Genomic DNA, 12515 nt, shown 5'->3' with positions numbered 1-12515 from the left:
GAGCATCTAGGTTGTTTCTAGGTTCTGGCTATTACAAATAATGCTACTATGAACATAGTTGAGCAAATGGCCGTGTGACATGATTGTACATCTTTTGGGTATATGCCCAAGAGTAGTATTGCTGAGTCTTGAAGTAGATTAATTCCCAATTTTCTGAGAGACCACCATAATGATTTCTAAAGTGGCTGTACAAGTTTGCACTCCTACCAGCAATGGAGGAGTTTCCCCTTATTCCAAATCTTATCCATCACAAGCTGTCTTCTTTGTTTTGACTTAGCCATTCTGATAGGTATAAGATTGTATTTCAGAGTTGTTTTGATTTATATCTCCCTGATGGCTGAGGATGTTGAGCAATTCCTTAAATGTCTTTTAGCTATTTGAGTTTCTTCTGTTGAGAATTCTGTTTAGATCTATATCCCATTTTTAAATTGGATTATTAATTTGGTATTTTGGCGTCTAGTTCTTGAGTTCTTTATATATTCTGGAGATAAACCCTCTGCCAGATGTGGGGTTGGTGAAGATCTTTTCCTATTCTGTAGGCTGCTGTTTTGTCTTATTGACCATATCCTTTGCTTTACAGAAGGTTCTCAGTTTCAGGAGGTCCCATTTATTGATTGATGCTCAGAGTCTGTGCTACTGGTGTTATATTTAGAAATTGGTATCCTGTACCAATACATTCAAGGCTACTTCCCACTTTCTCTTCTATGAGATTCAGTGTAACTGGATTTATGTTGAGGTTTTTTTATCTACTTGGACTTGAGCTTTCTGCATGGGGATAGATATGGATCTATTTGCATTCTTCTACACGTTGCCATCCAGTAATGCCAGCACCATTGGTTGAAGATGCTTCCTTTGTTTTTTCCATTGTACAATTTTGGCTTCTTTGTCAAAAATCAGGTGTTCATAGGTGTGTCAATTAGTATCAGGTCTTCAATTTGATTCCATTGATCCATGTGTTTGTTTTTATAAATACCCAAAATCAAGCTGGGCGTTGGTAGCACACGCCTTTAATCTCAGCACTCAGGAGGCAGAGGCAGCTGAATATCTGAGTTTGAGGCTAGCCTGGTCTACAGAGTGAGTTCTAGGACATCTAGGACTACACAGAGAAATCCTGTCTTGAACCCCCCCCCAAAATCTGATATTTAATGAAGAGGGGAAAATTGTACATTTATGGAGAGAAAAAGACTGTAAGCATTCCATAGACAGAAGTGTGCCCTTGGATCACTTTAGGTTCTGAGCCTTAGGGACTTCTTGGCATTTCTTTCCCTTGGGCAACTGGCCATACAGTAGATAGATTCACACCATGCCAGATAACAACTTGCCTTTAGCATGGAAAGGAGTTCCACTTCCATCCATTTCCTGTAAATCACACAATTTTATTTATTTTTTTAATGGTGTACTATTATAGGTGTTGGGACATCTGCTCAGAGGTGAAAAGCATATATTGCCGTTGTAGAGGACCTGGATTTGGTTCCCAGTACCCACATGGTGGCTTACAACTGCTTGCAACTCCAGTATCAGGGCATCCATTGACTACTTCTGGCCTCTGTGGGCTCCTGCATACAGGTGGTGCACATAAATTTATGCAGGCACCACATATATACTTAAAATAATCTTAAAACAAAACCAACTGCTTCATGGCAGGTTATGTTAGCACATTTTTATACTCCTAGCACTTGGGAAGCTAAGGTGGAGGCAGGAGGATCATTAGTTCAGGACAAACTGTGGCTATGTAGTGAGAACCCTGTCTCAAGCAGTGTACCCCCCCCAATAAAAATTTACAAACAACCAAAACAAACAAGCCCACCACTATGTATATGTTTGACATTTTCTTTATCCACTTATCTGTTGACATAGATATAAGCTGCCTCCAGACCTTGGTCAGTGTGAACAGTGCTGCAGCAAACACGGGTGTGCAGGTATCTGTCCGTTTTATGCTGACTTAGATGCCTTTGGCTATATGCTCAGGAGTTAGAGTTTCTTAAAGTTTTACTTTTTGCAATGAATTCCTTTGGAAATTTAGTGAAGTACCCCTTTTTTAACCTTCACAGTGTGGTGATTTTTAAAACTGTAACGTAGAATGTTTAACATTACAAAGGAAATAAGCCATTAAAACACAGCTTCAAAATATTTAAAGTATACATGCTTTTAAATATATGCATTTAATAACATTTAAAATATTGACAATTTGCATTTAATTGTGTTACGTGTAATTGAAGATTCTGTGTCTTTTCAAGGCAAAAGCTTGGGCTTCCTAAGATCACTGAATTCACTCATGACTAGCTGAGTTAATCTCAAAACTATCCAGCTTTACTGTTTTGTGGTTCAGTAACTGCTTGGCACAGAGGCAGTTGCTCAAGAGTTGCAAGAACATAATAAGAAAACTACCACGTTGTCGACAGGAAGATTACAGTCATGTGCATGTTAGCACTGTTTCCCATCACTAAGGATTTCTAAGTAAAATGTGTGGAAATGTTTTGAGATGTACAGCAACTCTCATGAGGTATGAGAATATTTGTCATCTCGGAGACAAAAATCACATGGATTGCTAACACTGCTTTCCTTTGAAGCATTCCTTCAAGAAACAGTTGTGGAAATGGAGGAGTGATTTTCTTCTTCTTGGGTTTTACTTTTTTTGTGTCTCTAGAAGCACACATTGAGATGAGGATTCACATATATGTAGTTAATATGGGAGCTGTCTTAGTCTCTTTACTGCTGCTGTGATAAACTACTCCGATATAGCAACTTTAGGGAAGAAGAAGGTTAGTTTGGGCTGCAGTTAGAGTTACAGGCCATCATAGTGATGCTATGACAGTGGCAGAAGCTTGCAATGACAGGTCATATTGTACCTTTTGTTAAGAAGCAGAGAGGAACAAATGCATGCTGTTTCTCAGCTCCCTTTCTTCATTTAATGTACTCTGGGATCCTAGCCAGGGAATATTTCTGCCCACAGTGGGCAGGTGTTGCACCTCACTTAATGCAGTCCAGTTACTCTTCCACAGGCATGCCCTGAGGCCCATCTCCCAGGTCATTCTAGAGATTGCCACCTTGACAGTTGGCAAGTCCTCACATGGGAAAAATCAGATAAAATACACTGCATTGAGGTAGATACTATCGGAGCATGGCATTGTGCCCTTAAGTGTATTCACCGACTTAAGTCCCTGGGTACCCTGAGAGTCAGCCTTATCTTTGTATGTTGTATTCTGCATACATATTCTTCAAAATTATTTAAAATTTTTCATACAGTATATTTTGATCATATTTTTCCTCCTTCCTTAACTCTTTCCAGATCCTTTCTACCTCCTTGCCCACCCAAATTCATGTCTTAATAGATATTTTTTTAACACATCAGTAATTGACTGAGGACTAGCAAGGATAGAGTATTGCTTCTTAGCACTCGGCCAACTGCAGGGAAACTTCAGAAATAGAGATATAGATGTTTTCAGTTGAAACTGACATACCAGAGTGCTAAGGCCTGATGGGTACAGGTGCTAGGTCAATAGCCAAATTAAATTGAGTTTTGTCTGTTTGATCTTTGGGTAAGAGTGCCTCAGGCTAAGCACCCCTGGTCTAGAAGTTGGGCATTTTACATTTGTATTTGACATTTAGTAATTTTCATGATTTTTTGTGAATGGCTAGACTATAGTGGAATATTATTTTAAGATGTGTTACATTTGTTTATGCTGTGGAACATTTTTTTTAATGATGCAAAGATTTGTTGCATTCTTTTATGTTACATTTCCTCATTTTATTGTAGCTGTCAGGAAAATGGCTTAGAGTTCATTTCAGTAAGCAGGATAACAGAGACACTGCTTAGTCTCAGTGTTTCCCTGTCCTCGTGGAACTGAGAAAGTATTTTTTTACTCATTGTCTACATGGGTTTTTTTTTTTTCTTCATTTTCAGTTGAGTCCACTCACCAGCACCTCCCTAATTGTCATCAGAGACTTCCTGTTGCAGAATCCTGTGGTTAATTCTTACTTAACCTATAAGCATGAATCAGCACAATTAGTTACTTCTTTTTTTAAAGCCTTACTTTTAAAAGAGTGCTTTGAACTTACAAGAAAACTGAGGAAAGTACAGAGAAATCTCAGATTCGCCCCTCTCAGCATGCACATCTTCCCCTACTGTCCACATTCTCCTACAGAGTGGGACATTTATTTCAGTTGATGGACTTGCACCGCAGCTGTTGGCACCCACAGTTAGGGCTTTATCTTAGGACTCACTCTGTGTCCTTGCAGTGGGTCTGATAAGTTTATAGCACATGAATCTACCTTGTAGTATTGTGCATTGTCTTCACTGCCTTAGAAGTAGCTGTCCTCTGTCTGTAATTCTGATTGACCTTTAGAGTTTTTATATTTTATTTCTGCAACTTTGAGAGGCATTTTTTTTTTTGAGACAAGGTCCCATGGATCTCAAATTGATTTTCTGTGTAGCTGAGGATGGTTTTCTAGTCCTTTTGCCTCTCTCTCAAGAGTACCTAGGTTCATTTTGTGGACCGTTCCTCTAACTTTGCTCATTCTCTTAGTTTTCAGATGCTATCTTTTAGATGCTGATGAGAAGTTTCTGTCTATCCTGCCAAACTCCCTTGATCCCTTCATCTGCACCCATGTTATTATCCTTGTCTCTCCTTTAAGATATATTCATAGTCTACTCACTAGCCTTTTAAAGCAAAGTGAGCCCACCCAGATAAATCTTGTGCTCTTCTTGATTGCCTCCATCAGGTCATCATGAGCTACATAGTGAGACCCTGTCTCAACACTCCCTGGTATTAAGAAAAAGAAAGAAAGAAAAAATACATAATGATATCAGATTATTTGTAAGCTTTCCTTTTCATTCTGAAAAGCCAGAGGCTTTCTTTATAATGGCCCACATACAACTGTACTATTTAGGTCCAGTGATCATTCCTACAGTCGTATTTCCTGTTATTTCATCCCTTGTAGACCAGACTCCAGCTTCATTGTTCATCCACAGGCTAGACATCTGCACACATCGTTGCTGTACTTGTGCTCTCAGCCTTCTATTCCCAGATGTTTACATGGCTTTTCCCTTTTACTTGTGATGTCACTTTTTCAGCAAGGTTTCTTTAAGCAACCCTTTATAAGTAGTACCCTGCCTTCCAATATATTCTTCGTTCCCTTTGTCTGCCTTAATTTTGTCCATAATATTTATCATTAAGAGTCTTTATTTGCTTTCTTTTACTGTGTAACAAATCACTACACATGCAGCAGCTACCACCACACATTATTATCTCATCTCTTTGGATTAGGAATTTTGGTGTGGGATGGCTGGGTGCTCTGATGAGGGGTGTGAATGGCTCTGGGTTCTCACCTGGAGGCCTAACTAGGGAGAATCAGCTTCCAGGTTCACACCGGTAGCCAGTAAGCAGACTTGATTTCTTTGCAGGTGCCTGACTGAAGGGATAGCTTTCTTCTGGCTTTTGGATGAGGTCACCCCCAGATCCTCAGGCTGCCCAAAGCCCTTTGCCAGATGGGCTTCTTCTCTCTCCACTCCCAAATAGTCAAAATATCCAAACAGTTCTCTAAGTGGCAAGCAGGTGGTCAGAGGAAACGAGCAGTCACAGCTGAACAAATGATACAGCTAGAGTAATACACTGGGAGGAAAAATGCCGAAACTAGATTGAAGAAACAAAATCCTGGAGAGTTTGACAAGCTTGTTTAGTCGCTTAAGAATAATAAAAAGGTATTATTTTCTGTATAGGACATAGAGATTCATAGAGAATTAAAAATAACAATTCAAAAGGATGAGTTAAGCTGGGTCGTGGTGGCACACACCTTTAATCCCAGCACTTGGGAGGCAGAGGCAGGTGAATCCCTGTGAGTTCGAGGCCAGCTTGGCCTACAAGAGCTAGTTCCAGGACAGCTAGGACTGTTACACAGGGAAACCCTGTCTCGAAAAACCAAAAAAAAAAAAAAAAAAAAAAAGGATGAGTTAATAAAGGAAAATCATAGAAAAAATAATTTGAAAAATAGTATAATTCAGATTTTTTTCTTAAATTTACTTATTTTTGTATGTATATTGGGGTTGGTTGGGGAGCTCATGTGTGTGCCAGTGTATGCAGAGGACAAGTTTTTGGAATTGATTCTCTACTTCTGTCATGTGAGTCCTAAGAATGGAACTCATCGAGATCCACTTGCCTCAGCCTCCCAAGGGCTGAAATTAAAGGTGCTTGACACCATACTTGGCAGAAAGTTGGCTTCCTGATAAGTCTGTATATGGAGATAATCAAATGTAATGATTACTGCTTCTGAAATATTAAAATTGTATAGCAGATGAATCAAGAATGGTACATTTGAGTTGGGGTGTCACTCAGTGGCAGAGCACTTTGTTGAGTGTGTGTAGGCGTCTGAGTCCTGTAGGGTGTTTTTTTTTTTTAAGTTAATTAATTGTGTAGACCAATTGGCCTTTAACTCTCAAATATCTCTTTGCCTCTACTTCTTGAGTGCTGAGATTAAAGTTGTACATCCTGGTGATACACTTTTATTTTTTTACCTTTTTTGGTTTTTCAAGACAGTTTCTTGGTAGCTTTGGAGCCTGTCCTGGAACTCGCTCTGTAGACTATGCTGGCCTCATACTTATATATTCACTGGCCTCTGCCTCCCGGAGCTAGGATTAAAGGTGTGCACCACCACCACCCAGCATTTTGAGACAAGGTCTGACATAGCTCAGACAGGTCTCAAACTCAGTGTAACTGAGGATGACCTTGATTCCTGGTCCCTTCACCTCCACATAGACCTGGGTCTATGCCACCATACCAGGTTGGGTATACAGTCTTTTGACAGAGTTATTGACACTGTATTTTACTTATGGCATTGGGCACTGAACCTAGGACTTTGTACATGCAAGGTAATCCTACCACTGAAGTACATCCTCAGCCCTTTCCCCATTTAAAGATATTTTTGAGATTCAGAGAGATGGTTCAGCAGGTAAGGGCATTTGCCATCAAGGCTGACAACTTGAATTTGATTCCTGGGACCTATGTGGATGAAGGTCTACAGAGCTAGTTCCAGGATAGGTTCCAAAGCCACAGAGAAACCCTCTCTCGAAAAACCAAAAAAAAAAAAAAAAAAAAGAAAACGAACTTCCATAAGTTGTCCTTTGTTCTCCACTTGCTTGCTATGGTGTATATGCACACTCACAGGGACGCTTGAACACATACACACACAAATAAATGATAAGATGTAATAAAAAATTTAAAAAAATTGTCTTGAGACAAGGTCTTAGTTGCTAAAGCTGGGGTTGAACTTCTGATCTTTCTGTAGCTGGGGTGACATGGCCATGCCTCTAGGCTTTCCCACTTAGCACTGTACAGTTTGCTAAAAACCTGTGTATGATAATCAGATTCATTATTGGAATGTCTTTTTGAATTCTCATCATTAATGAATCTGAAAGATGCTTTTGTCCTTTGTGTAGGAATAATTCACAAGACTAAAGCTCCTCAAGGTTCTCCACTTTGGTTATATATTCAAAAACAAAATATCTCTGTCTTTGAATTTTTATTGCACACAGCCTTAGCAGATTGCTGAGACTTTTTCTTGTTTAATCATATTTCAGTTCTCCAGAGAACTGTTAATTATTCTTATGGAATGATAAAATTATTTTATTGGTAAATATCCTTTGAAGATTAGTTAGCAAATGTGTCAGAATTTAAAAAGATTATTCCCCAGGTTTTTGAAAAGATGAAGTATTAATTAAGATTCTCTTGAGAAAAAGAACAGAAATTGACTTTGGAAGGCTGGGCAGTTTTTGTCCCTACTGCCCATCTGTTCTGTTGATAGAGCTGGGTTTCTGTGCTTGATGAAAGGATGGGGGTTCAAGGGTGCCCCAGAGAAGAGAGCACTTCCTACTCCTCTGCAGCACATGCTGACAGGACTTCAGATCGTCTCTCATGGGGCTCCCATCCAATTACTTTCCAGATTTTGAATATTATTGGATACTTTTGATGATAATCCATTTCTTATAAATGTGGAATTAAATTTTTCTTGGGCTTAAAGGTATTTGGAATTTTTATCTGAACTTAAATAAAATCTTATTTATTCATGAGCCATTTCTACTCATAAGGTACTTGATTAGATCTTTTCTTTTTTAACAGTCTCTTAGTATGTAATCCAAGCTAGTCTCTAATTCATCCAGACTTAGTCTTCCCAGTGCTGGACTGTGTGTGTGTGTGTGTGTGTGTGTGTGTGTGTGTGTGTGTGTGTTACCATGACTGATTTTAAAGTCTTTTTAAGGGTACTGTAATTTTTCATCTACTATAATTTAACTTAGCCACACAAATTTTTTTAAAAAAATTATTTTGTTTTGTGCTTGGGATGGTTCCCAAGGTCTTAACGCCAGTTAGGCAAATGCTGTTATCACAGAGCTATATCCCTACCTCAGACAACTCTTAGTGAACATTAAGTAGTTCTCATTTTAATTCTGTTGGTAAAAATGAATATATGAATCTTGTCATCTTTTTTCCTTTTAAAATTAACTTACTGAGATAATTTAAGTAAGTATGTAATTAACTACATCTTTCAATGAAATTTAAAGACCCATGCATTCTTCTTACTTAACCTGAGTTCACATGAAAAGGTGGGTGTGGCTGCATGAGCCTGTGATCTTAGCATTTTGTGGGAGGAGACAGGTGTGTCCCAAGAGCTTGCTGATCAGCCGTACAAGCCGGAACGGTGGGCTTCTCATTTAATGAGAGACCTGCTTCAAGGTGATAAAGTACAGAATGATAGAGGAAGGTACCTGAGTCCTTTGGGGTCTTCTTCTGCCTCCACGTGTCTGTACATAGGTGCATGCACATGCATACTCAGTGTGGATTTAACACACACACACACACATACACACTCAAAACCACCCACACACACATGCACAAACACATGACAAAATAAGTGCTGTTGTCATACCTGCAAGTACTATAAGAATGGAAATGATTTTTACAATTTTCTTTATTTGCTGCTTGTTTTATGTTTTTGTTGTTGTTGTTGGTGGTGGTGGGTTTTTGTTTGTTTAGTTTATTTTTTGTTTTTTGTGTTTTTTTTCCTTTTGAGACAGGGTTTCTCTGTGTTGTTGCTCTGTAGACCAAACTGGTGTCGAAATCACAGTTATTCACCTGCCTTTGCCTCCTGAATGAGTGATGGGGTTAAAAGTATACCACCATCACTTGGTTTGTTTTGTGATGTTTTTACATTGTTATTTTTAAAAAGTTTTTAAGATTTATTTTATTTATTTTTTTAACTATAAACTGATTGGCCCATTAGCTCAGGCTTCTTACTAACTCTCTCTCTCTCTCTCTCTTTTGGTTTTTTGAGACAGAGTTTCTCTGTAGCTTTGAAGCCTGTCCTGGAACTAGCTCTTGTAGACCAGGCTAGCCTCGAACTCACAGAGATCCACCTGCCTCTGCCTCCCAAGTGTTGGGATTAAAGGCGTGTGCCACCACCGCCCTGCTCTTACTAACTCTTATAACTTATATTAGCCCATTATTCTTGTCTATGTTAGTGACATGGCTCAGTACCTTTTTCAGTGAGGCAGTCAAATTTTGCTTCTTCTGTGGCTGGGCCAGGAATGCAGACCAAGCTTTTCTCTTCAAGATTTATTTTATTTTATGAGTTTTTTTTGTCTGAATGTATATATTTGCACCCCCTGCATGCCTGGTGCCCATAGAGGTCAGAAGAAGGTATTGGATCCCTTAAAACTGGAGTTACAGCCTGGCGGTGGTGGTGCACGCCTTTAATCCCAGCACTCGGGAGGCAGAGGCAGGCGGATCTCTGGGAGTTCTAGGCCAGCCTGCTCTACAAGAGCTAGTTCCAGGACAGGCACCAAAAAGCTACAGAGAAACACTGTCTCGAAAAACCAAAAAAAAACAAAACAAAACAAAACAAACAAACTGGAGTTACAGATGGTTGTGAACTGCCACATGGGTGCTGGGAATTGAACTCAAGCCCCCTGTAAGAGCAACAAGTGCTCTTAACTGCTTGGCCAACTCTCCAGCCCTTGTCTTTAATCTTTAATTTTTTTCTTTATTTTTTAGTTTATTTGTGTGTGCGTTTTAAAGAGTTGTAAAAAGGAAAGTAAAGAAAAACATTAAGTAAAGAAAGAATCTTATAAAGAAAACACTTTGTGTTTACAAAGAATAATCTTAGCCATATACCTATGTGATTTATAAAGCTTGCTTGTTTACTGTCATCTAGTTGTCCCTGTAGAAAAGATTTGCTGATTTTTAATTTAGAGTAGGAAATAATCTGTATTTAAGATGAGTTTTGGGCTGGAGAGATGGCTCAGTAGTTAAGAGCTTTGCTTGTTCTTCCAAAGGTCCGGAGTTCAATTTCCAGCAACCACATGGTGGCTCACAACCATCTGTAATGAGATTTGGTGCCCTCTTCTGCCCTGCAGGGATACATGCAGGCAGAATGCCATATACATAATAAATAAATTAAATTAAAAAAAAATGAGTTTCGCCGGGCTGTGGTGGCTCACGCCTTTAATCCCAGCACTCGGGAGGCAGAGGCAGGTGGATCTCTGTGAGTTCGAGACCAGCCAGATCTACAAGAGCTAGTTCCAGGACAGGCTCCAAAAACCACAGAGAAACCCTATCTCGAAAAACCAAAAAAAAAAAAAAAAAAAAAAAAAATGAGTTTCACCCTTGCAGATACTTTAAAACAGGAAAGAATGACAGTGACTGATAGATAATTCATCATCTTTTTTATCCTTCCTTATGCCCAATGGACTAGTTTCTGCCCTCCAGGCATCTGCAGATCTTAATTTAGCATTAGTCTCTGCTTGAAAAATGCCAGTACACACAGAAGACTGATGAGGAATAAGTCCCCCTCCCCTTTTTTCTTTTGTTTTTTGAAACAGGGTTTCTCTGTAGCTTTTGAGCCTGTCCTGGAACTAGCTCTTGTAGACCAGAATGGCCTAGAATTCATAGAGATTCTCTGTATCTGCCTCCCGAGTGCTGGGATTAAAGGCATGTGTGACCACCCCTGGCCATTTATTTTTTAAAGTAATAGAATATTATTTTAGTTTTTGTTTTGTAATATGTTGTTTACATATTGTGTTTTAAAGATTTTCTTGTTTTAGAACTCACCCTACCACATTTTGAATTGTATATGTACAAATTAGTTTTACATGGCTCTGTCTTTTGCAGGATGACTGTCTTCTGAAAGTATGGTACCCTATGACTGGCTGGAAGTCTTCAATCATACCGCAGGATCACCATGAAGTGAAAAGGAGACAGGCGTCTACTCAGTTTTCCTTTGTTTACTTGGCACATCCTCGAGCAGTGACAGGTTTCTCATGGCGAAAAACTAGCAAGTATATGCCCAGGTTGGATACATGTTTCATAAAACACTAACTTGTATTTTTTATGTTTGTAGGATAGTGAAAATGCAATCTTCACTGTACTGGTATGTAGTGATTAACAGTATAGACTGAAATGAAGCTGTCTGGATTCAGGGTCTACTGCTGTGAGCTTGTGAATAGATTTCTTCAGTTCTTTCTCAGTTTTTCACTGTTGAATGAGGGTAGTAATAATACCATCTCAGAGAGCAGTAAGGCAGATGTGCTTGTGGACATGAAGGCCATAGCCCATATTATTTGCCCAGGCAACATGAACTGCTATTGTGAGTAGTAATATTAGTAGTAGAAGATTCTGAAAAGGATATTTTTGCTAGTAAATTGGAAAGTACACATTGAGGAAAAGGAACAAACTCATTAATAAAGTGCATGGTTGTGAGATTATGATATATAGTGAATAAACTGGGTAGGTTGCGCCTTTCTGATGCTAGGGTTACCCGTAGGACCTTCTCAGAGCTTTTAGCAAAGGGTTTTGTTGACATAAATAGCCCACTTTCCTTAATGTTCATATTGCATGCACGTGTATTTGTGTGTGTGTTGAGATGGTGTCGTGCTAACTAGAGCTAGAACATATGTGGCTGAAGTATTTATTGTTTTGATTAATTAGTCACTTTTTTATAACTGTGAAGCACTGGTTCTGAAACTTCCCAAATATATTAAAATCTGCAGATGCTCAAGTCCTTTATATAAAATGGTACATTATTTACATGTAACCTACACATATCTTCCCATGTACTTCTCTGGGTTATTTACAATAACTCTTTTTTAAATTGCTTTATAAATAATAACATTCAAAATTTCCACTTCCTCCTCTCCTCCCATTTTCCTCCCGCTCCCCCACTCTCTCCCTCCTTCCCCCTCCAGTCCTAAGAGAGGGCAGGGTGCCCTGCCCGGTGGGAAGTCCAAGGCTCTCCCCCCTTCATCCAGGCTTAGGAAGGTATGCTTCTAAGTAGACTAGGATCCCAAACAGCCAGTACATGCAGTAGAGACGAATCCCAGTGCCACTATCATTGGCTTCTCAGTCGGCCCCAATTGTCAGCCACATTCAGAGGGTCCAGTTTGATCACATGCTCATTCAGTCCCAGTCCAGCTGGCTTTGGTGAGCTCCCATTAGATCAGGCACACTGTCTCAGTGGGTGGACCAACCCCT

General features: G+C 39.3%; 1 protein-coding gene across 4 annotated transcripts in view; it reads left to right on the top strand.

Annotated features, from left to right (window-relative positions):
- The window catches only part of Dmxl2 (Dmx like 2), a 134475-nt gene that overhangs the window by 28766 nt on the left and 93194 nt on the right, over window positions 1-12515 (top strand). For all 4 annotated transcript variants that reach the window (XM_013346242.2, XM_005347367.3, XM_005347369.2 and 1 more), the window contains exon 7: window positions 11157-11335. In XM_013346242.2, the coding sequence (XP_013201696.1) occupies window positions 11157-11335 (179 nt within the window). The remainder of the gene's footprint in view (window positions 1-11156; window positions 11336-12515) is intronic.

This window comes from Microtus ochrogaster, chromosome 5, assembly GCF_000317375.1.
Source record: "Microtus ochrogaster isolate Prairie Vole_2 chromosome 5, MicOch1.0, whole genome shotgun sequence".
NCBI lineage: Eukaryota > Metazoa > Chordata > Mammalia > Rodentia > Cricetidae > Microtus > Microtus ochrogaster.
Note: the sequence above shows the minus strand (reverse complement) of the source record. Positions and strands in the feature narration are given on the sequence as shown.